This window comes from Periplaneta americana, chromosome 2 (assembly GCF_040183065.1).
Source record: "Periplaneta americana isolate PAMFEO1 chromosome 2, P.americana_PAMFEO1_priV1, whole genome shotgun sequence".
Lineage (NCBI taxonomy): Eukaryota > Metazoa > Arthropoda > Insecta > Blattodea > Blattidae > Periplaneta > Periplaneta americana.
The window spans coordinates 200,187,043-200,213,874 of NC_091118.1; the positions used below are offsets into that span (position 1 = coordinate 200,187,043).

The 26,832-nt window shown below is 34.6% G+C and overlaps 1 protein-coding gene across 1 annotated transcript in view; it reads left to right on the forward strand.

Annotated features, from left to right (window-relative positions):
- Window positions 1-12,378: 12,378 nt before the first annotated feature.
- The window catches only part of LOC138695042 (structural maintenance of chromosomes protein 3-like), a 116,452-nt gene continuing 101,998 nt past the window's right edge, over window positions 12,379-26,832 (forward strand). Inside the window, exons 1-4 of the mRNA XM_069819376.1 lie at window positions 12,379-12,473; window positions 15,495-15,533; window positions 20,054-20,187; window positions 24,480-24,641. Coding sequence (XP_069675477.1) covers window positions 12,440-12,473; window positions 15,495-15,533; window positions 20,054-20,187; window positions 24,480-24,641 — 369 coding nt within the window. The 5' untranslated portion in view covers window positions 12,379-12,439. The remainder of the gene's footprint in view (window positions 12,474-15,494; window positions 15,534-20,053; window positions 20,188-24,479; window positions 24,642-26,832) is intronic.

A 26,832-nucleotide genomic window follows, 5' to 3' on the forward strand; every position in this document is an offset into this window, starting at 1 on the left:
TGAAGATGGACGCTCCTATTTCAGCTCCCGCTGCCTGTGAAGTGCGGTCAGTGATAAAGTTTTTGAATGCACAGGCATAGCGCCGATTGAAATTGATTGTCAGCTGTGCCAGGTCTATGAGCAAGCAGATGGTGCATTGCTGCTGTAGACAGTTTTCAGCAGGACGCCAAAATGTGCATGACGAGGAGCGCAGTGGGAGGCCAACCATCATCACAGACGACCTTGTGGAGCAACGCACCATCTGCTTGCCCATGACGTTAGGCCCATATACCTGGCACAGCTAACAATCAATTTCAATTGGCGCTATGCCCTGTGCATTCAAAAACTTTATCACTGACCGCACTTCACCAGCGGTGGGAACTGGAATAGGAACGTCCAACTTCAACCAATGCAACGAAGCTACTGAGAGCACTCGGGAAGTTCCGCTAGCGCATGCGCCATGCCAGGACATTACTTTATCACGTACACGCAGTTGCTTCGCGCAAGATATGGTTTGCTAGCTGTGGGATGAGTGGGAAATTTACTTTATGGACGCGTCTCGTAATAGTGTCATCTGTATAAACTGTAATATGTATTATTCTAGTACTTTTATTAAATTATACGGTTTTATTTCATTCCGCCATTCTTTCGTGAAAAATGCAGGCAGCAATGAACGCCCTTGTCGCACAATAATTTTAGCGATAAACGAAAAATGTATTTTCCCCATTTTAACTAGGAAAATATCACCTTTCTTGTATTTGTTGTGTATGGTCAGTTTGCAGAACTGTCACTACTGTTCTTAACTGATATCTCACAATAATCCACTTCTAACGTGTTTCCTAGCTTATTTGCTCCACTTTATTGTGTCCTACAACATCATCTTTAGCTAGAACTGATATTAAGACAACTCTCAATAGATTTAGAAATATAATATCTGCTGACAATCACAGATAAACGCTGGTTCACAATAAACCAGAAACGAGAATCGGAACGAAAACGGTAAAATTGTTAAAATGTGTACATTTAAATATGAGCATTCACAATTAACGAATAGCTTGCCGGAGCCCAGGATCAGGAACGGAGAGTTGGCCAAGTTTCAACTTTGGCGTTCACGTTTCCGATCACAGCCCACTAGATTCATTCTATTGCCATCTAAAAGCTATTTTGTCGTCGTATATTTTGTAGCAAGAAGACCATGACATAACCTATGCATTATTTTGTTCTGTGCTGTGCATCATGGAGCAAGTTTTATTTGATAAGATTATAATATTGAAATCCTCACATTTACGATAAGCGGCGCGCCTCGTATAAAGATGAGAAAATGAAGGAGAATAGCTGCATCTTTGAACACCGATCGGAAGCAAATCATATTTTATTACTGTATTGGTGTATTACACACCACATATTCATGCTTCAATTCAATAACTACTGTTGTGTTCATTTTAGTTCTATTACAAGTGTTTCTTCTCTAATTATTTTACGTTATGGTAGACTTAAAATAGGTTGTGATAATAAAGATGCATGGGCATGTTTATAGTACCGTACCCAATGAAATGTTTCAGTCATGGATAAATATATAATAGGATGGGAAACTTACTGAGTTTCCCGTAACACATACTAGAGGCGCTGTTGTAGAAATTGATCTTGCTGCCATCTGTTTGTGGGAGGGGCGTTATTACATCTAGCAGCGCATCAAGTAGCGAAAAGAGTAATTACTCCATGCATTTAGCAGCACACCTGGTGACGAAAATGTTAAACTGTGCAGAAAGTATTCCCTCCCACCCTCATCGATATTCAAAACTAACCCAATTTAAAATAAAACGTATATGTATATGTAGAATAACTCTTCTCGGGTTCTCGAGTTGGAGATTTGCATGTTGGGAAGCAAATCTCCAACTCACCTGGCTGAGAACCCGAGAAGAGTTATTCTACATCAAACGCCAGGAAAGCCTCAAGTCATACATCCTGTATATGGTCTAGTTAAAATACGTATCCTGAGCTCTCCACATGGAGTTCCCCTTCCAAATTAATTTTAGTAGTAGGCTGTTAGTCGTTTATTTTGTATTTCATTAATACGTTGATGTACACTGGCTAGATTTGTGGCTGTCTCACGCACATATGATTGGCACATTTGCATGCACACAATCGTACACATGTTGTTGCTGTTTAGTCAACTGTCCGAAGACAGGTTTCAACCTCATAAGTGACATGATACATCATATTTGTTACATATTCCCTTTGTAACAGTATATCGCCCAAGGTTCGAAGATAGCTGGCAATCCTAGTCCTACATCATCTGTGAATGGTTATATTTCCTAAATCTCTTGGCACAGACAGCTAATTTTTGGAAGTTTAGTGTCTCGAATGTATTCTAACTGTTGCATCGTGTATTTTCCTCCATGACTTGACTTCGTGGAAGGTTCGCTTATTAATAATTTCATTCACACACATCGAGAAGTGGATTTCATTTTATCAACACACTAACTAACCAACTAATTAACTAACTATATTGCATATAATGCAAAAAGACTGTTTTATTTGTGATTCATTAAAAATATTAACTGCAAATTTTGTATTTATAAATTTAAGAGATAAATTTGTTACCTTACTTGCAGTGATACATCTACAGAAGACTGCATCACACAAAATATGTATAATTATTGAGAGTATATAGTGCAGGTGGTTGTTAAAATTTCGAAGCAACTGAATTGTTGAATGTTCGCAATACAAGTTTTGTGTTCCACTATGATATATGTACAGATACAGTTTAAACTGTATAAAAATATATTGCACGTATTTGAATTCAGAGTACTGAAATATATGAATGAGAGTGATTTTAATTCTGTTATATATGGATATGAATATTTATGATACAAAAGTAAAAGAAATGCTTTTCTCAGTACTGTATCATGATTTGAACAAAGGTTAGGATGCAAGGTGTGGTTGTTGATATCAGCATTCTTCGCCTAAGGTGTGTGAAACCCACTATTCTTCTATCTTTTCATGACGTTCACTTCCTCCATTATTAATTTGTCCTAGAACCGAAATATTCAGTCACTTTCCATTTATTTGTGTAATCTCTCCTTCCTTTTGCTGATTCATATAGTGTTTTAGTGTTTACATTTTTTTTCTTATGGATTTTTGTTATATTCCTTCATTGCTTTCCATGCCTTTTCTTGAGGGCTTCCGATTTTTGCAGTTACTTGTATTTTTGTTACATCACCTGTCATTTGTTGAGGAGTATATCCTTGAGAAATACAAAGTGAGCCAAAAGTCTCGTTATCCTCCTAGGAATTACAGACTAAGGTTATCAGATGTCCCTATTTCCCTGGGACAGTCCCCAATTTTTTGCTTTCTGTCCCCGAGAAAAATTCGTCCCTGGAATGTCCCCAAATTTAATAATTTGTCCCCAGACATTCCAGGATATTCAGTGTTAATTATAATTTTATGAAAATTCTGTTGAATATCTCATTGTCTGGGGTATTCTTTCACAACATAAGCTATATGTAGGATGTATATTGCTATGATGTCTTCCAGAAAGAGAACAATTTGAAGAAACAGTCCATTATTTTCCAATGTAGATGGACTCGATCAGGATGAAATTTATTTATTTTTATTAAATTTCTTGCTTGAAGAAATATATGATTTCAATTTGAAGAAACAGTCCATTATTTTCCAATGTAGATGGACTCGATCAGGATGAAATTTATTTATTTTCATTAAATTTCTTGCTTGAAGAAATATATGATTTCAATTTGAAGAAACAGTCCATGATTTTCCAATGTAGATGGACTTGATCAGGATGAAATAATTTATTTTTATGAAATTTCTTGCTTGAAGAAATGTATGATTTCAGAGAAAATAGCGAAGTGAAATGAAGAAAATGCTGATATTTGCTCAAAATGAGTAAAAAATGTAAAATTGTCTCTGAGAAAATGATTTTCTATGTACAACTCCAGAAGTTGGTTGAAATATCTTCATGTCCTCCTGGGAGTAATGCTTCAGTGAAGAGAATTTTTTCTTCAATGAACATGATGCGGAGATACCAAAAATCCAAAATGAGTGTAGAATCTCTTCAAGCCGTGCTTACTGTCTTAACCGACTTCAATATGACCTGTCAAGAATTTATTGCAAAATTTGGGGATCCAGAGAAGACCTGCGTAAAAAAATTCACTCTTCTGAAAATACTAGCAGTTATTTTTTTCATGGTCTCATGAAAGTCGATGTTGACTATAACATAAATAAACAACAATTGATTGTAGAAAAGGGTATTTTAATACAGTGTGTCCCACTTGGAGGTAGCCCCCTTATTTTAAAGAAATTACAAGTACAAAAGTACATTGTGCTTATTACAGTAGGTGTTGAAAATGTCCTTTCTGAGAATTAATACACAACTGAACACGATGTTGCATGTTTCTGAAGGTTGAAATCCTTGAAATATTTGAAACAGGAAATTAATGTTGTCAGGACTATCTTCAAGTGGGACACCTCGGTATTATACATGGATGTTTGATCGTATTTATTTTTATTTTTTATTTTTTATATAATTTAACGTTCATTTGTCCAACTTTAATGTAGATTACGTTTTTCTCCTGTTTGTGAGGGCTTAATGTGCAAATTTTGGCAAATATCCGTTGAAGCGTATAGATTTGTATAGAAAACATACATATATACCCACATTCACTTTTATATATTAGATATTACAGCACAAACATAAAATCTCATGTAAAACTGTACCGGTACAGATTTATAGGGGGTAAAAGAACTTTTGGCTCACACTTGCATAGGCACTGCGTTAAAATAATAACTTAGATTAAACATAAGAACATAAAAAATAATGATTAAAAGCGAAAAAATACTATAGTAAGAGTCTTCCAGACTTCTGAGAATTTTTTGCAGTAGTTTTGTATTTTTTTTTTACTGATATAATATATATAATCTCAAAAGTACGTTTCTTCAGAGAAATGTTCTACTTTTTTATTACTCTTTATTTCTATACACAATGTGTTTCGTCTTCCGCATCTCTTCTGAAAATCTCTTGTGCCATTAAAACAAACGGTTTCGATATGTCTTCCCTTTTATCAGGTTGAACATCCAATAGCAGTTTTATTCATATTGATGAAGAATTGTTATATTTACTTAAGAATTTATATTTATTAATAAAATATAAAAACAAATTTAAAATTTTAAAATTCATAGCACCATATCAGCACGATGCAGTATTGCTAGCTTATGACTTCATAAGATTTACAATAGCATAGAATGAGACTAGAGGCGGATTAAATAAGTCTGAAGCTTCAGTCATACAAGCTGACCCATAACACCTATACCGGTGATATTATCTGTCCCGAATTTATTATGAAATTCAATTCGATACCATTAGAGGTTTGATGAAAAACATTAATAAGTCCACTATTGTAGAGTAACGGTTAACATATCTGACCATGAAATGAGCAGGCCCAGGTTCGAATCCTGGTTGGGACAAATTATCTGGTTGAGTTCCCGTCCTCCCCCTGGGATTTTCCCTCAACCGATTAAGAGCAAATATTGGGTAATTTTCGGCACTGGACTCATTTTGCTGGCATTATGTAGGAGAGTATACTGAGTCCTTCTGGGCTACCTCCAATGGGAGGCAGTTAACAATTGAATCAGTCGGAACTAAAAGGAACTAAGTCACTTTTCACAACTTTTCAGGAGAACCAAAAAAAAAATACCCTAAAACAGAAATGTATATATTTTTATGTTATAGAAGACAAAAGAATATTTAAAAGTCTTTGTTCCTTCTTTCACCGTTCGATGCGCATGACTTTCGTTGTTCAAATTGTTGCATAACACAAAATTGCATATTTTGACTTAGTTCCTTTTAGCTCCGACCAATTCAATTATTAATTTGTAGAAACAAAAGCCGCCCTAAATAAGGGTTCGATAGATCGGCCTACTAATCAATTCATAAAGAATAATAAGTAAACAAAACAATTTTGTGACACTTGGAAAGAAAAAGAAAAAACATTAAGATAAGAAAACGTAGGAAATTTAAATAACCCTTAAATTTGGAAAAACTTCGTTTCTCACACTAGTTTATTAAACAGTGTCGGACTGTAAAGAAAACAACTATCGCAATGTCCATATTTTGTATGTTGTACAATATTATTTTTTTTATTTTTTTATTTTTTTTATTCAATGCAGTGGCACTTGACTAGAGTCATTGGCTGTACAATAGCGATTTGTACAATATTATAGTATTGTGAAATTTTAATTTTCCTACCAATTTTTTTTTCTATTGTTCTATTAAAATTATAGCATATATAAATATTTAAAGAAAATAATCTGCCCTCAATGAGAGATCCAGAATAAAAGCACTACAGAATAATTTAGAAAGACAGGAATTGTTTAGTAAAAAATTCAGAGAAATGCAAACCCAACACAATCATCAATGGCCAAAATATGAATGGTAATGTAATATTTGGATTAAATCCTTAAGAATATTCAACAAAATTTTTTGAATTTCAAAAAATCAGAGTCCGAGTGCTTTTAAAATATCACATGTGAATTTAGGGAATGTGCCATGTGCCTATTAACCTGTTGTATCCTATAGGATACATTGCCACTTTAAGGGTCAACACAGATGCTAGATAACCATCTCAGTTGATAAATCATCGTAAAATAAACCAATTAAAAAAACACTAATAAATTACATAACTGACGGTCTCTTCTTCTAGTTCACAAAGCCTCTATTATGGGTTTGCAACTTAGTGTCCCATCTTGTGCATGCGTTTTCTAAGAGTACACAAACCTGTCAAAATCCTCAAACCTGTCTTTTTCAGAGCCTTTGCTTAATGGTGTTCTTAGAGGGGCTTCAAATGATCTCCTTTTTATGCCTTTTGCATAAGAATTGGATATGTCCACTCATAGATAGTGAAAACCATGAGTTATTTATTCTCTGTTAACATCCACGCCTTGTATGTATGTTTCGTATGGAAGTTAAAATAGATGTATCATGTAACATCACGAGTATATGCTGTGCTGAATTCTGAAAAATGCTTTGCATTTTATGTGATGAAATTAAAATTAAAGCAAAATAATAAAAAAAATAATTCTTGCCATTTTAATGTATTTGCAACTTACTTAATATTTGGTAATATGAAAGATTATCATTTAATATAAATAGAAGACATCACAGCAAGTACACCATTGGCCTGCAAAAATTTAATGAAATTCATTTTTTTTTATATCTTGGTTACTATAAAAACTAAATGAACAAAACTTTTCATGCTTATATGTATTTATTTACACTGCAAGTGGGCATGCACCCGGTGGCAGTATATTTCTAAATTATAGACATCAGCTTATAAAAACTAAATGAACAAAACTTTTCATGCTTATATATATTTTTAAATTATAGACATCAGCTCAAAGAATTTTAATGACCACAAGGGTCCTGAATGCAATAAACATGTACGATATAATGTGATGTGATACATTAAAAAAAAAAGAAAGTTAACTGTTGAAGGCAAATATAAGTGGATTAATTTAAATAGAGATGATGATGTAATATTTGAAGAGAATCCTTGATACATACATTACACATTATAAAACACTATTCAGAATTTTAAAATAATTAAAATAATATGACATTTGCATAATTTTTTTTACAACTGTAAAGCATTTACATAATAAAATATAAAATAAATTAAATATCTGCATAATTCTTTTACTGAAATGTTTTAAAGACCTACATCAACAACATAGTCTAGGATCTTTTACCTATTTGTTGAGGAAATATTTTTTTCTTAATCAAAAATGTTAGAAAATTTAATATTGAAGGTAACGATTAAGAAAAACAAATTCTTGAAGAAATAGGTAAAAGATTCTAGACTGCGTTGTTGATGTAAGTCTTTAAAACATTCCAGTAAAAGAATCATGCAGATATTTAATTTATTGTATATTTTATTATGTAAATGCTTTATGTTTCTAAAAACAATATGCAAATTTAATATTATTTTTACAGATAATTATTAGTTATTTTTATATTCTGAATAGTGTTTAATAAAGTGCAATGTATGTATATTAAGCATGAAAAGTTTTGTTAATTTAGCTTTTATAGTAGCTGAGATATAAAAATAAATGAAACAAATGAATTTCACTCAATTTTTTCAGGCCAATAGTGTACCTTCCCCTTAACAGAATTTGTTATTCGTCCCATTCTTTCATTACTAACAGCAATGGTAAGAGTATTACTTCTACAAGGGGATGACAAAAAAGTTAAGTTAGATTTTTTATGCAGTCTGTTGATCATGGTTGCTTTGGCGTTGTTAAAACGTAAGGTATGATACATTGCAGCTTACACTGGAACAATAGTTGGTTTTTAAAGATTGGACTGTAACTTTGCCTGTGTTCTACTCAATGTGCTGAGATTTTCATTACAAAACAAACAAGTACTGTTAAAAGTAAAATGTTGTCCTATATTATATTCTGCTCTGACATGACTTTGCGAGGTAATTTTTTGTTGCTGAATATGACAATATAGATTTTTTAGTTTTGATTTTTAAATTCGGACGTAAGCCTATCTATTTTGTGTGTAAATATGATTCAGTCATGTGTTATTTGTTTTTCTTTTTTTTTCGTGTGTCATAAGTTGAACATTTTGCAATGCAATTGAATCTCATTCCTAAGTAGGTATAGCATTTTAATACATAAGTTGTTTATTTGCAAAGTTCTCGTTTAAGTTACTATTTACAATGTTAAGAGATTTAGTTGGTTGAGATCTTGAAGTTGTAAGGTCCTTTGGTTACATAACCTAACAAATTTGTGCAATTCGACACAATAACAAGGACATATTCCAGGGTGCAGAAAATCTTACAAAGCTCAAGATAACTCTTATCACCGTACAGATGTGAATACATTTTTGAATCCCTTCTTGTAAGCTAAATACTATTACCTAATAAAAAAATGTTCATGTATAATGACTCCACTTAAATCTTTTTCAAGAATCAGTAGCACAAATCTGGCTTTTCAGGTAGGTTCCTGTAAAGCCGACTTGAATAATTTCAAGGGAAAAATTGTTCCAGGGCTGGGTATCGAACCTGGGACTTTTGGCTGAGCACACCAATGTTCACCGACTAAGCTACCCAGGAACTATACCAGATCCTGGCTCAATCTTTCTCTAATATCCATATACCTCAAGTGGGTTGACAGATCGTCAGTGCTCAACATTGAGTGCACACTTACCTTGTGACTTAAATTTGTGGTTTTCTGTTATTGAAACTAACGTGTATTATAAAATCTGGCTTTTCAGGTAGGTATGTGGACATAAGAGGAAGATTGAGCTGGGATTTGGTTTAGTTCCTGGGTAGCTCAGTCGGTAGAGTGTTGGCGTGCTCAGCCAAAAGTCCCGGGTTCGATACCTGGCTATGGAACAATTTTTCCCTTGAAATTGAAGTCAGTAGCACAATTGGTTGACCAATGAAGATCAATAGGTCTTTAACTACAACTGACAATCTAGAATTCTAGATTCATAGAATTGTTTCGTTACTTACTCTGAAGAACAATGTAACAGTTTAATAAAATTTCACTATAAAATACTTCCAGTTTGTCCTTAAATCAACTCTAGAATATGTTCATGTACTTGTGTCACGTAGATCTATGAAGAATTTAATTCTGCAATAGTTAAAAATGTTTTGAGGAAGCTTCCAAGCAAATGATTGCTTCATGTGAGTAGAACAGATAATATACAATATGACTAATTGTAAATTTCAGAGAGTATGATGTCTAAAATTGTTGGATCTGAGAAACATTTTATAGAGGTTTCATTGTATATCAGAGACAGTTATAGTGTAAATAGTGTTGTTATTTAAACAGAACCTTTGTTTGGTTTCCATAGCAATTATCTTATCCTTGATAGTTATATGAAATTATTTTGCTTAACAGTAACAGTTATAAATTATTATGTAAATATAATGTAAAAAATAAAAGCATTTATATTTAACATTTGTTATGTAAAATGCAGATTCCTGTTCCATTATGAAGTACTGTATTAGGAAGGAAATTTGTGAAGTGACAAGGAGTCTCAGATAGGTTCTATGTAATTCAGTATTAATAGTAAAAATTACTTTAGAAATCTGTGGTGTTTAGGTAAAGGGAGATAAGTCGTAAAAATGAGTTCGCATATAAATGAAAATTAAACTTGGAAGCCTTATTACAAATAATTTTCTACACAAATAAAACACATCAACTGCTAGTATTCTTTGATTTTTGCACACTCACTTGTATAATTTAACTTGTGTGTTCATCTGGGGAACAAAATTCCACCTGGACAAAAAAATGACTTATACCCCTTTAACCGAACACCACAGAAATATCCTTAAATCACCGCCTGCTCGAATGCATCCGATGGCTGCTTATAATGCCTGCTCATAAAACCATTTTAATAATGCTTTCACTGAAACAGCGTATTTCTAAATTTGAATGCTAGGTGCATCACTAATCAGCTCATCTGTATGTCTGCTTCACACTATAAAAAAAACGTTGTTCCAGCTACTTTGTGTCAGTGTGACATATTGAAGTGTGTTACGAATAATAATCTTCAGAAACTCTTGTGTATGAATTCGTGAAACCTCTAATTTGTAATGTAGAGAAATTCCACACAGAAAAAGTTTTCCGGATTTCTTTTTATAAGAAACCCCACTCTCGAAAAGTACGGAAACTGTAAGTTCCTGGGGCACTAGTTCATTTTTTATTGAATTGCAAAAGTCCCTATTTGAAAAGTTCGTTTTTTTTTTTTTTTTTTTTGGCGGTCAGTTGTAAATCACCAAAAACTGTTAGATTAAGATAAAGGATGGAATCATGAGTTACAGGTAAAGGGTGCGATGAATCCACGCTCACTTAAGCCTCCCATATAGGTCCACGTGCTACCTTCAGGGTTAAATTTTGATATCAATGGCTGCTTCTTTTCTGGGGGGTGCACTGCTACTTTTCTAACAGTGTATTGTGATACAATAATTTTTACAGTTAGATGTGATAGAATTCATGTAAATAAGCTCTTTTATCACGCCGATCTTGCCTCTTTTCCCCTTGTTTTATTTAAAACTGGGCAAAAAAAAGAATGACGCTTCTTATTGGTTACTTTACTATCAGGAGATCTGAAGCAATGTAACAATGATGCATCAGTAACCAATGACAGAGTTAGCTGCTAGTAATATGTACCCCTTACTCCAAACGTGGTTTTTTGTTGTATTAAGAGCATGTTTTATTTCGATTTCATCAATAAAACTGCTTCCACAATACAGGGACAAACAAACTGTATCAACTATCAACAATTAAATGGTTACCATAGTAACCGTAACCATAGTGCCTCTGTACAAAACAAATGAAGTGTTACATAAAAATAAGCTCTTTTAGGTATTACGTCATAACTCGCACACCAATAGTCATAAAAATATTTTGTTTCGATAAAAATATTCCTTTCTAAATTCAAGGTTTGACGTGTCTGAGCTTTTTGTTTCCCCGTTTAATTTTAATTGGAATTATGGATTACTTTTGAAACACCTTGTACCTACATGCATACGTGTGCTTTTTTTTGTCTTGCCTTTGTCCTTTAAAAGAAAGTTTTTCATTGGAGGAGTATTCACATCACAGACCACACACAATCAAGAAAGTAACATCATCTTTGAATATAGAAGGTTTCCCCTACTTTCGTAAGAATCCCCACCCTCATATGTCGCCTACCCCTCACTCGGAAAGCTGTGAAAGGTGCGGGTGCTTTCGAGTATACTTGACAAATAACATCGACAGTTCTCCTCACTATTCAACATTTCACATTTGGAAGAGGAAAGTGACATAAACAATAATTATGCACATACAACAGGTAAGTGAATTTATTTTTATTCATAGAACGACCAGATTTTCACGTCTTAACACGGAATCACGCTTATGGAACGCGCGGGAAGTGTGGTGTAAAACTCTCCAATTTGCTGTTTGAATTTATGTATTTAAACATACAATTGACTGAAAACCATTTGTTAGGAGATCGGCAAGCATTACTTCAAACTCAAACAACGTGATCAAAACTAGGAAAATTAATATAGGCCTACTTCAAACAAGAAATAAACAGTTTTCTGTACTCCTATTACCGGCCATAATTCGCTAACATGCTGAAGTTCGTTGTTTCTTACAGCAGCAGAGTCTTTGACTGTTGTGGAAACATAAATTTCATTCAATTCTGCTTGTAATTTTATTGTTCCTGTTTTTGTATAATTTAATAATTTGACGCAAAAGTTTTGCAATATGAGATTGTAAGTAGAGTGGGATTAACAATCCTTTTTATTTTTTAGTATTTTTTTTAAATAACTTTTCTAATATAATTTGTGTCTTTTTTTTAATAATTTTTCTAATATAATTTGTACAATCTTTTCTTTTGTAGATAATAATTGAGAATTTTAAAAGCTTCAGGGGAAGAAATGTAATGAAGCCATTTCACAGGAGTTTAAATGTCATAGGTAAGTTTTTAGATTTACTATATCAATATGCGAGGTATTAAAAATGAGATGCTGCTAATATTTACTTCCTGATTTTCACTGAAATATGTACACGTATATAGTATCTTGGGATCGAAAAAAGCCATCAGTGTATAGCGATTTTCCCTAACCTACAGCACTGAAAATTAATTTTTTGCACGATCGTGTTTTTTGCTGTATTTACAGCTGTTGTTGTTGGGCCTTGAAAGTTAGAATCCCCGTTGCTAGGGAAACCATTCCTCATAACATAAAACTATACTGAAATAGACCCATTACAGTGCACTTATTGTTACTTAGTTACCATTACAGTGCAGTTTTTGCAATGGCTTTGGAATAATATTGCTCTAAATTTGCAATGCAAAATATATTGTATTTGCAATTTAAAAAATATGTTCGTGCAAAAATGTTGTACAGTACATGTTTGTAAAGTGATTACAAAATCCCGGAAATTGAAAAACTCGCTCAGCTCTTTTTTCAAACTTTTCCTGTATTTTGTAAAAAGCACTTCCAAATCTTGTATCGTAATATACTATTACCGGTATTCAAAGTCAGTTCTACTTTTTTAAATCATGTTTCTTGTATTAGATAAAGAATAAAGTGAAATGATCTAGGCTTCTGACAACTAGATGCTGGTTACCACCCCCCTCCCCCCAAGAAAATGAAATAATATGATTGTTGAATAATTTCAAGGGAAAAATTGTTCCGGGGCCGGGTATCGATCCTGGGACCTCTGGTTAAACGTACCAGCGCTCTACCAACAGAGCTACCCGGGAACTCCACCTGACACCGTCTCAATTTTTCCCTCTATATCCACACAAGTTGCGTGGGCTGACGAAACGCCAGAGACCCACATCGAGTGCACACAATCTCTGTGTGACTTGGAATTGTGGTTTTCTGTTAACATACACAGTGACGTATATATTATGCAAATCTAGTCCCGGGATCGATACCCGGCCCTGGAACAATTTTTTCCTTGAAATGATTCAAATCTGCTTTACAGGGAGCTTTATCTGAAAGACTAGATTTGCATAATATATACGTCACTGTGTACGTTAACAGAAAACCACAATTCCAAGTCACACAGATTGTGTGCACTCGATGTGGATCTCTGGCGTTTCGTCAGCCCACGCGAGTTGTGTGGATATAGAGGGAAGAATTCAGACGGTGTTGGGTGGAGTTCCCGGGTAGCTCAGTTGGTAGAGCATTGGTACGTTCAACCAGAGGTCCCAGGATCGATACCCGGCCCTGGAACAATTTTTCCCCTTGAAATTATTCAAATATGATTGTTGAAATTATGAGCACCTCAATTATAACTTACTTGAAAGAAATTGGGATAGATTACTTTAAAAGATGAATTTAATTATGAATTATTGTTAGAATTTTATATTGTTAGAAATTTTCTTTTCTATGTATTTATGAATTTTTGTTACGATGTTTTTTTGTTTGTTTTTTATTTCATCTTCCCAGGTATGAATGTTATTATTGTTTGGATGTTTATTTGATCTATTTAATTATGAATTATTGTTAGAACAAGGGTTCCCGCAGAATCCAATGTCACTGATAGCAAGATGGTTACATAATTAGAGGAAACAGATGGACGAGGAGAGAGAAATTTGAACATGAAAAATAGTCAGTTCTGAAATCTAAATTACCCTGCGTACGCATTCATAGTTTGAAGCACTCGCTTTTGTTGAATTATTTACCGAGCGTTTGAGAAAGCCTGTGTCGAACTCATAAATAAAAATAAAAAAAACTAGAAAAAAAATAAAACTTGCTACCACTGGCTGTCCTCTGAGGGCACTCTTGTGTTAGAATGAAATAATTTTGTAAATCAATTTTGTATTACTGAGCTAGTTGGCGTAGACAGTAGTGTTTATGGCTCATATTCAGGAAGTTCCGGGTTCAAATCCTATGGCCGGCCAATCTGATTGGGGTTTTTCATGATTTCCCTGATTCACAAAGGCAAATACCGGATTGGAAATTTACATACCATGCAAATCTAGTCTTTCAGGTAAAGCTCCCTGTATATATACGTCACCAAGTCACACAGAGATTGTGTGCACTCGATGTAGGTCTCTGGCGTTTCGTCAGTCCACGCGAGTTGTGTGAATATAAAGGGAAAAGTTGAGACGGTGTCGGGTGGAGTTCCCGGGTAGCTCAGTGGTAGAGCGCTGGTACGTTCAACCAGAGGTCCCGGGATCGATACCCGGCCCCGAAACAATTTTTCCCTTGAAATTACATACCATGATTCATCACCACCTCAATCACCAATATCATAAACATTAATCAAAATCTAAAATCAGTTACATGAACACAAGCCATCTACAACAAACACACAACAGAAACAGGAACTCAACAATAGTAACAACGGCCTAGAATCATTTAAAGTGTGTATAAATAAACTTAACGAAAAAAATTGTATTGTTGAGGAAAATGGGTGCATCCCAAGAAGAACTCTTATCTTGTGACCTTGTCCACCAAAAATAATGAGAATGGCAGTAGACATGTGGCATTTGATTTGTGATTTTCTGGTTTTCAGTGAAATAATTTTGTAAACGTCCTCTTTAAGTTTATTAATAGCTTAACAAAAAGAGGGTATTGAAGATATCTTGTCCGACAGGTAGGAGAGAGAATAATACTAATTAACAAGTTTAATTTCTTGTTCACTCATGCAAGAGTAAGATGACAAATTAAATTTAGAGTTCTAAGCACCAGTATGATTATTTTTTCTCGGCAGGCTGTGATTCTTAACACAGTTATTTTCAGAAAATGGAATATTTTTCGTTATGTCCTAATAAAAGACCTTTGGGGAGGCCGAGACGTAGATGGGAGGATAATATTAAAATGGATTTGAGGGAGGTGGGATATGATGATAGAGACTGGATTAATCTTGCTCAGGATAGGGACCGATGGCAGGCTTATGTGAGGGCGGCAATGAACCTTCGGGTTCCTTAAAAGCCAGTAAGTAAGTATGTCCTAATAAATTTACTTTTATGTTTTCAGTTGGTGAAAATGATTCTGGTAAGGCCAACGTTCTGTATGGTAAGTAGGCTGTAACATTTATTAAAGTACTCTTATGCACAACTGGTTTGAGACTTTCGTTTAATTACATTAAAAATATATTATATATATATTAAATTTTACTGAACTGTATACTGAAAAATTTGACAACTTGAGATGCAACAGCCGATTTTGAAGTGGCAGACATCAGCAACTTAAAATTAAGAATTTAACAATTCAAAATCAACCGCGTTGTCTTGGTGTTGGTGGCTGATGTTTCGACCGCTGTATTGTGGTCATCTTGAGAGCAGTTGGATAAGGAAATAGTCTGCGAGCTCGTATATATATATATAGTAGTCCCGATTGGGGGAGTACTTTCAGTGATAGGTCGTAGGTTCTCCTTCTGGCATCTGATTGGTCCTTCGTTGTCCAATCCGGTTGAGGTCTGTATGAAGGGGAGTACTCCCCCCATCGAGGCTACTATATATACGAGCTCACAGACTATTTCCTTATCCAACAACTGCTCTGAAGATGACCACAACACAGCGGTCGAAACGTCAGCCACCAACACCAAGACAACGCTGTAGAAACCCTGAAGCTTATCCACAGACCGTGTACACCAGACGCAGAAGCCTACGCGAACAATTAAAAATCAAATTCAGTATCTTATAGCACTTTTAATGTTACACTTCAGCATTTTGTAGTGTTTTGGAATGGGGCATATTTTATGGAAATACCGTGGTAGAAATTGAACGTTAACAATGTGTTATCAGGTCATGCATTTTCTACATTTCCAATATAAAATTCTTGAAAATAAAGAATAAGAACAGGAACATATAAAGTTACAGTGTAATTGTGAATATTAAGAAACATACCTAAAGATATGTATCTGCTAACACAGAGATGCATTTAAAATCAGTCTTCAAGATGACAAATCGCTTTTTCAACACGAGCTTTCTTTGCTTTGTTTCCGAGCTCTAAGAAAGTACCCTGTTGCTTAATCCTACTTTGTTAATCTGTAATTTTTAAATTGAAGTTTTCTTTTGCTCGTATGTGCTAAATATTCTTATATATTTCTCTAGTCCACACCTGTGGAGTAACAGTCAGCACGTCTGGCCGCAAAACCAGGTGGCCTGGGTTCGAATCCTGGTCGGGGCAAGTTACCTGGTTGAGGTTTTTTCCGGGGTTTTCCCTCAACCCAATACGAGCAAATGTTGGGTAACTATCGGTGCTAGACCCCGGACTCATTTCATCGGCATTATCACTTTCATTTCATTCAGACGCTAAATAGCCTAGATGTTGATACAGCATCGTAAAATAACCCATTAAAATAAAATATTTCTCTAATACGTCGTTTTTCTCCCAAGACAACCTCTTATTACACAATCTGCACATCAAAATATTAGAATGACTAACATAAAAATGCTCACTTTTTTATAATCTGCATATTGCTTAATGGTGGTTTTGTCCTACCCATCTTGTTACTCAATCACAATGAGCTGCTACCAGATACAACTCCTTTGTGAGTGAACACTGGACCTAAAGAGATTACATAAGAAGCAGGAAATATTTTATCACCAGCACGAGACTGATTCAATGAGATGAAAAAGGATAAAATTCCACGTTTTGGCCAAATAAAACTGAGATATTATGGATTTATTAATTTGTCCTACAGAATAATCTCTGTAATGTTGACAATTAATATTTGAGGAGAAAAATACGCTCTGGCGCCGGGGATCGAACCCGGGTCCTTGGTTCTAAGTACCAAGCGCTCTGACCACTGAGCTATGCCGAATTCAACCCACAGCACCAGATCGAACCTCGGGCACAAAGGGAAACACTGAAGGAGGAAGGTTCGATCCGGTGCTGTGGATTGAATTCGGCGTAGCTCAGTGGTCAGAGCGCTTGGTACATAGAACCAAGGACCCGGATTCGATCCCCAGCACCGGAGCGAATTTTTCTCCTCAAATATTAATTAAAACTGAGATAGCCAAGTTATTAATTTATTCTTTCTCTATCTGATGAGCAAAATAAAGATAATATTCCTTCACTCATGGGATATACTGCAGGTTGTCTCGACAGATGAGATTAAAAAGGAAAACATTCCAGGAATGTTACCCTTCTTCATCTCAATGTCGTCAGGAATCGAGTATATGTCCCAGAGCAGTGTAATGCTATGATCAGAGAAGCAAAGAAGAAGGAACCAAAGTTTCTGGTCCAATGAATCCAAACAGAAAGCATCTTGAACTTCAGAGATTGGTGGCCACATTTCTTCAAGAAGACTAGAAAAATTCTGGATGAGCATGAAAACTTCAACACCAGTAAATACCGTCACGTGGTATATAAATCCAATGAGCCAGGATATATTACAGCTTCTCCTTTTATTTCATCACTTCTGTCTCCACTCAAGCCAAGAAACTTTATGACATTTACAAAATATACTGTCGTAACTCAAATGAATATAAGGAAGTTTATGATGAGATTTTTAATTTGCTCACTACTATCCCATATCATTTATCTTAATGTTTTTTTTCTTTCAAATTGTCACATACATAATTGTTTTTAATCATTGTTCATTGTAAATTGATTAGTAGGTCGATCTATCAAACCCTTATTTAGGGCGGCTTTTGTTGATATAAAATGATTAATAATTGATTAAATGGCGATCTTACTCGTGTTAATTATGTAAGCATGTGCGGCTTACAGCTGTTTCGGTGTTATTCGACACCATCCTCAGAGCCTACTAGATCTCGGTGCTATCTCAACTTCGCTGCCTGTTGTGTGGGTGCATTTGTGTGATGAAGAGTTGTGTCAAATAGTGTGTGTGTTCTGAAATTGTTCTAGCACCGAAACAGCTGTAAGCCACACATGCTTACATAATTAACACGAGTAAGCTCGCCATTTAATCAATTATTTATATTCAAGCGTTGAAAGTAGTGTACGAAAGATTCAACATGGATTATCAAGACAAAATTATTATTTGTGTCATTATATCTCACTTTGACTTTTAACCTAATGTGAAACATTTATATGCTTGACATTCTAGAAATCTAGTCACAATATTTTTAATATAGTGATGTCATTAATTACAGCAAGTTTTGGATGACTGAGATTTATTACGTTGATGTGTTTAAAACAAAGTACAGTAGTTTCAAATCCAGCTAGCTGTGATATTTTTTATTTGTTTTATTTTACAATGCTTTATCGACTGTTGTGGATACCTAGCATCTAAGTGAAATGAAGAAAATAATGCCAGCAAAATGAGTCCAGAGTCTAGCGCCAAAAGTTAACCAGCATTTGCTCTTAATGGGTTGAGGAAAAACCCCGGAGAAAACCTCAACCAGATAACTTGTCCAACCAGGATTTGAACCTAGGCCTGCTCATTTCACAGTCAGACATGCTAACCATTACTTCAGAGCGGTAGATCACAACCATGATAAAACAAAGCAGAAGTGAATGTAACATCATAATGAATTCATTATTATTCATAATACACAAATGGGGGTGCTTAATAAATGCGGGCAGTATAAAGATAAAAATAATTAATTTGACACAGTTTAATTGTGAAGTACTTTACTGTGCTATTAATTTCCAAATGAATTCAATTCTCTGTAATGACATATTATCATTCATTACAATTTAAGGGTATATGTACGTGAACGACTACAAATATTATCAGAAAATGCAGGCTCCAAATTTCTAAAATTTTATAACGAAATGAACTAACAATAATTGTACAAAAATTACAAGGTACCACAACAAGACTTACTAGAACTTAATTATCTGATAAAAGTATAAAAAAGGTTAATAATAATATTTTTCAAGCCAGTTTTATCAAAGTGTGAAAAAAAAATTCTGCAGTTACATCATTTGGTAACCATAACATTGTTATGGTCTCTCTGACATCTTTAATATTTTTCCTGCATGTAATAAACACTTATTTCTGAAAAGTAGACTACTCTCAAACATGTAGAGTTGTTTATTTTAATACAAATAATTTTTTATTTGTCCTATATAAAATATATTAAAATTTACATTATGTTTTGTGACCTAATTTTTCCATTTTCAAAGAAATGGGCATTATTGTAGTCTAACTTTTGCATAAATGCATGTTAAATCAGTGTACAAAATTTCAGAATTCTATCTCTATTGGTTGTGAAGTTATGAAATAATATGTGTGAAAATGTTCAAAGTTTGGAAAATTTAATTTGAAGTAAAAAGTGAATTCTAAAACCTATCATTAGTAACCTTTTTTATACTTTTATCAGATATTTAAGTTCTAATAAGTCTTGTTGTGGTACATTGTAATTTTTGTCCAATTGTGAGTTCATTTCCTTATACAATTTTAGAAATTTAGAGCATGCATTTTCTGATAATATTTGTGGTCCTTCACGTACATAATATACCCTTAAGACAACTCATTGGTGTCATATTGATTGTGAATCGTTTCCATTGTCAATTGCATAGTTGTCTCAACAAAAGTTGAAACCAAATATTAGCAATTTAATCAGTGTTGTAAATTCAAAATACATAATATATAATATATTTTTTTTTTGTTGCAGCTATTCAGTTTGTGCTCAGTGATGAATTCTCACCTTTAAACCAAACCCTACGAAAGAGCTTGTTACAACAATCACATTGTGTACTTTCTGCTTCAGTAGAGATAATCTTCAACAATATGGACAAGCAATTTCCAGTAAGTTGACAATAGCTACTTACGCAACAAGTTGGGAAATGATAACATTTTAAGCACGAGGAGTGAAGATTGTCCACTGACCCGAAGGGGAGGTGGACAACACGACGGGTGCTTAAAACACTAGTTTCAATGTGTTTTATATAAGATTTCTTAGACAGTCGCTCGAGAATCCCTAATGTATTTATATTTTAAAGAGACTAAAATTGTTTATTTGTTCTCTCACAATGGCGAACTTCTGATGTTAAAGATGAAAGAGTATTACATTTGTATCGAAAGAGAGAGATTTCACGGCATTTGGGTATGTAGTACACTATTGTGATTGTTTTGCTGGTTGTTAGGAAGTTGTTGCTCCCCAGAAATATAAGTTTGAGGGTGTCCAGCCGAGATGATGTGATTACCAAACTCCTCTTCAAGAAAAGTTGTGGGTGGTATTTGCTGAATCTAACAATCGGCCGATTTTTTCTGGATGCAAAAGCACCTCATACATTAAAGCTTTGAGATGTGGAACAAGTTACATAAAAAGTGAGGTATTCTTTGTAGCCTCCACTTTGTTTTCGTATATATATATTTTTTTTAGTTGGTTATTTAACGACGCTGTATCAACTACTAGGTTATTTAGCATCGATGAGATTGGTGACAGTGAGATGATATTTGGCGACATGAGGCCGAGGATTCGCCATAGATTACCTTGCATTCACATTACGGTTGGGGAAAACCTCTGAAAAAACCCAACCAGGTAATCAGCCCAAGCGGAATCGAACCCGCGCCCGGACGCAACTTCAGACCGGCAGGCAAGCGCCTTAACTGACTGAGCCACACCGGTGGCTGTGTTTTCGTATATTTAAGAAAGATATCAATTTGGAGTTGGGGGTGATTGGGATCCCAGCTGTCACAAAGTCGGTGTGTGGGTACAAATTTCCCAAAAGCGGATTGTTGGGCTAACATAATACTTCTCAGCAGTGAGCAACAAATGATGCCGTATTCTCCCACCTATCGTTTTTTTCGTGGGTGTAATAGAAACAGAACATTATGATTAATAATGTGTAGAAACTATGTGAATGCACTGTATACTGTAAAGTTTGCTAGTCGTGTTTAGTAATGTAGTGGTTGGTTGTTTCATAATGAGTTACCTACGTACTTTGGCAATGCAGTCATTAGTAGTATTGCTTTCTGGCATTTGGAAATGATAACCTATTACTATTTTCATCAAGAACTCCATCACTGCATCATGGCTGCGTGCATAAACTTCTTGGGAGCTTTACTTCGGCAAATAACGCAATTTGGTGATCCATAGATTCAGTTGATGAAAATGTCCACAAGGCATTATCAGATGTCAGTCTGAAGAATGCAATTACTTTTTCTGTGGAATTGGGATTCACCAACTGGTTTTCGTTCAGAACTTTCGATTGTTTCGTTTTAACATTTCCTTGATTCTTTTTGTATACAGGGTGTATCTAAATTGGTGTCAAATATTTCGCGGATGTTCATATGAACATTGGTCTCAAAATAATTTATTTCAGAGTTACAAGACAAAATTTAATGTTACAAAAATGGCTCGAAGTGGCTTCCTCCTGATTCGATGTATCCCCTAAACCTGCGTTACATGCTCTGGCGTACTCTGTTAAAAAATTCCTGGAGTGTTTCGTATTTCGTGAAATCCAGTTTGGATACGCTCTCAGAATAGCAACAATAAGTACAGGAGTCGCATAAACCAGGGACTTTAATGTCCCCACACGAAGAAATCCATTGGATTCAAATCAGGCGATCGAGCAGGCCATGCAATGAATCCCCTTTGACCAATACATCTTTGGGGAAATCGATCATTAAAAAAATTACGAACTATCAGACTGAAATGAGCTGGAGGAGCATCGTGTTAAAACACATTCGTTGTATGACGTCCAGAAGCACATCATCAATTAAATGATGCAAATCATTTCGTTCTCGTCACTCACAGAATACATTTTCTTCTGATTTCTTTGCTCTACAAAATACAAACAAACAAAAAACCATCAAACAATCAGCGGTCAATGAAGGGACAAATCCTTTAATAAGTCCCTAACGAATGGTTTTTCGGACCCATGTTCTTATTAACTTTTTAAATTGTTTTGATGTTAGGAACACGTCCCCAAAATATTTGACACCAATTTAGATACACCCTGTATGTGATGTTTTACAGGAAAAGGGACCTTAAGGTGCGTACATACGTAGTGAACGAACAACAAACGAATGATGAAGCAAAACTTCGTTGTTCGTTCGCAGTTCAGAGCAACATACAAATTATCAGCAAATAGTCAGAGAAAATTCGCGTTCGCTGATTATCCACAGTAATGGTAGACAAAGATATAATTATAGCATTTGTAGCCGTTGTTATTAAAGACGGTTTAATAAAAGGAAAGTTAAAAAACAAAAGGCGATGATGGCAGACACCACTCTACGAAAGTTGCAATTGATATAAAGGCACCGACTTGCTTCATGATTTATGTCGAGTTGAACAGTTTCACAAATTCACAACTTCTGTCACATTTCAGAAAGAGTCTTCGAAATATTACTGTGCAAAATTGGGCCATGAAATTTCCTGCTCCCTATATACAGCAATAAGTTTGATAACGCTTCTTCAGTCCACTCCAGTTCCGACATCCTGTTGGTGAAATTAAACTAACCATTGAGTTCCGTTACGAACTGCAAACAAGTGGCAAATCCCGTCCACAACGAACACCAACTTCCTTTGATGTACTGACAAGTGACGGATCACTATCGACGGCAAACCAAACGATCTGTTTACCTTTGCTGTGTTGTCCACACATTCTGATTTCAATCAGCAAATGCATTTCTTTGTCGTTCATTTGTTGTTCGTTCGCTGCGTGTGTACACCTTTAGAGTGAAAAACTTCCAAATTCATTTTTTGACATATTCTTAAAGAGGATTTTATGCTAAATCTATACTGCTTTTCAGAAAAATTGTGTACTAAACCAATGAAAAGTTATTGAACTTTGAATATACAGTTATAAAATAACTTATTCAATTTGAATAAACAGAGGTTAACGTTTACTAATATTTAATGTTCTTACCTTCACCCAATTATAAATAAAATTGAATTAAAAAAGACTTATCTTATTCAGAATTGAATGTTGAATTCAACTGTAAAAGTTCAATTTATATAGAACTAGTGCTTAAAAAACTGTGTAGGAAAATCTGTACACTACTGGTACTTTCTGAAAAAAATTGCACAATGGAAAATAGAGAAGAAATGCACAAAACAATCTTATTTTAATAGCTTAATTTTGTTTTTGTTTTGTTTTTTTTTTTTACAAAAATAATAATGATAAAAGTGATGAAAGATGTAATTTAACCACATAGTAATGATAACTACTGGGTGTTCAGTTCAAAGTGTGTCATGGCTCTCTGTATGCCGTCACGTGGCTAGTCGAAGAGCCTAGAGAATTCAATCTTCCTACACTTCCGCAGAGGTGTATTACTTATGTGCAAGAGAAGTTGCCTAGCAAGTACGGCGTTCATTCAGAAGAGTATTTACTGATACGTATGGTAATGCCGATAGTGGCAGGAATGTGAACTGTTTCGAAACATGTACTGAGATGAGTTTTTATCTTACTGTCGGGATATGTGGAGAGGGTTAAGACGATTACTTACGTATTTTTTGACATTAATTTCGACGGTCAACATGGACACGGAGCATTTGATTTGTGTTGTGGAAAGTTGCCGTACGCAACTGATGATAACAAATACCCTGCGTACGACTTGGCCGCGCAAAACACAGTTCGAAAGAGGTTATGGTAGCACACAGACCGTACAGACCGCCATCTGTTGCTACGACGTTCAAGTTATACCGTACACATTCTCAAGTTCAGATTGAACGCCTTGATTAATAGGCAACTTCTCTGACACAAAAGCTGAAACTCGCTTCAAATCCCTGACTCATCAACAGTGACGTCATGACACACTTTGAAATGAACACCCAGTATAAATGCCAGTAATGGAGGAAGAATTACGATTTGTTATGGTTGTGAAAGACTGGTAAATATCCAGGAGAGTATAAATGAGGAAATTGAAATTGAGAACCGATTAGTTTAGGAAAATTAACAAACTGAACTGAACATTACATAAACTAACTTAAATTGTAAATTATTAATGAAACTGAATCTAGCATAATGTAAATTAATAAGTTAAGGAAAACTTAACTGAACATTACATAAACTAACTTAAATTGCATTTCGATCTAACTATAAGTGGTTTATGAAATCCTGTATCCAGTATTTTTTTTTTTTCATTTTTAGGTTCGTTCAAAAAACCCAGTTTCCATTAAACGACAAATTGGAGCTTCGTATGACAGATATTATTTGAATGATAAGACTATTAAAAGAGAAGATTTGATGGCAATGTTTATGTCGGCAGGATTCTCTTCCTGTAATGTTTACCACATTGTAAAGCAAGGAAAGGTGAGAGCTTGAAGTTGTAAATTTGTTTATTTATTTATATCGATTACTAATGTTTGGTAATATCGTGTACCATACTGTGTGGGTTTACAAGCAAAACACATTAAGTAAAAAATATTACTTCTGAGAAAAAGGCGTTTTTATTCTAACAAAATGGAATCCTCAAAATATTATTATTTTCAATAAGTTGTTTCCCTTTACAGTGAAACCTCTCATTTACGGACATCGAAGGGACGTAATAACCTGTCCGCATCTGGGAGGTGTCCTTTATTGGGAGGGAGGCTCCCCAATCTAACAGTAAATTTATAATATGCATTATATATCCCTTTACGCTTTAAATTAAATGTATTACTGTAATTTAATTCTAAATACAGTCTACTATATTACAGTACATTCTTTGCAACTTTGAACTACCGTAGATAAGATCGAGAAAGGAAAATACAGTACTCTGCCGTGCAATTTTATTCTAGGTCTACAGTTATGCAGTACTGTAATTTACAGTTTTCAACTTAACCTATACGCTCAGGTGCCATGTCTCTCGAAACAGAACAACTGATTGAAGTGAAGAGAATAATCCTACAAACCCTATTATGTGTCGAATACAATTTCACTATCACAGAAATCTTGGACACATCAGACAGGTTAAATTTTATGATTTTGTTTATCCATCCGCTTCCAGCTAACAAGGGGTAGCTGGCTGGACTATTGGTAGCCTACGAAAACCTTATTGTCCTGTTTTATGGTAAGGAATTTCTGTACAATTCTCAAAACTAAATTTTCCATTTTTATAAAACATTAAGTCTTGAAATCCAAGTTCTGTCCGCAGTCAGGAGGTAAAGCAAGCTTTAGGACTGTGAAACAGCTGTCCGTGTCCGTGTCTGAGAGTGTCCGTAAACAAGAGTTAAACTTAACATTATTTCTATATTATTTCAATTGGGACATAAAAATCTGACTGTATATGAGGAGTGTCCGTATTTTGGGAGTGTCTGTAAGGAGAGGTTTCACTGTATATGTATTTAATTTCCTAATTCTAAGTTTGTACACATACATGATATACATTAGGCCTATATACGCCTTTTTTCTCAGAAGTAATATTTCTGATTTAATATGTTTTGCTTGTAAACTGATGACTGATAAGTCTATTATGCTCAACTGCATTTATTGTTTTGTTACGGTATTCCATTATGGGGTACAAGTCCATATTCAAATGAAATATTTAAATTACAGAATAGTGTCTAAAATTATCTGCCACGAACCTTCTCCAGCCCATTATCAATTATTATTCTTAAGATTAAATATAGGTACTGACAGAACCAGCTTATTCGAATTTTATTCACTTTATTCACTTATGATACATTTCCTTTAAATAAAGATTGTCATAAATATAATACTAGGTGTTTTTGGTGTTTCTCAAAAGAACTGGCATTTATGTCAAGAAGTTGTTCAGTGCCCTACTCTTGGATAAAAGGCTTTTACCTGTTAATAACTTTAAAAGAAATTGAACAAAATATTGTTAAATGAATGTTTATACTATAATGCAAACAGTTATTATGTTATTAACTTTAATAAAGTCCACCACTGTGGAGTAATGGTTAACTGCCTGACCGTGAAACGAATGGACCCTGGTTCAAATCCTGGCTGGTACAAGTTATTTGGTTGGAGATTTTTCCGAGGTTTTCTCTGAACCGTTTGAAGCAGAATTGCTGAGTAACTTAGATAGATAGATAGATAGATAGATAGATAGATAGATAGATAGATAGATAGATAGATAGATAGATAGATAGATAGATAGATAGATAGATAGATAGATAGATAGGTAGGTAGACTAGACTAGACTAGACTAGACTAGACTAGACTAGACTAGACTAGACTAGACTAGACTAGACTAGACTAGACTAGACTAGACTAGATAGGCTGGCAGGCCTTAAATCTTTCATATATTATGTTTTTCTATCGCCTATTATTTTTTTTTTGTTCGAGAATAAGGTGCTTAGGAAAATATTTGGGGCTAAGAGGGATGAAGTTACAGGAGAATGGAGAAAGTTACAAAACACAGAACTGCACGCATTATATTCTTCACCTGACATGATTAGGAACATTAAATCCAGACGTTTGAGATGGGCAGGGCATGTAGCACGTATGGGCGAATCCAGAAATGCATATAGAGTGTTAGTTGGGAGGCCGGAAGGAAAAA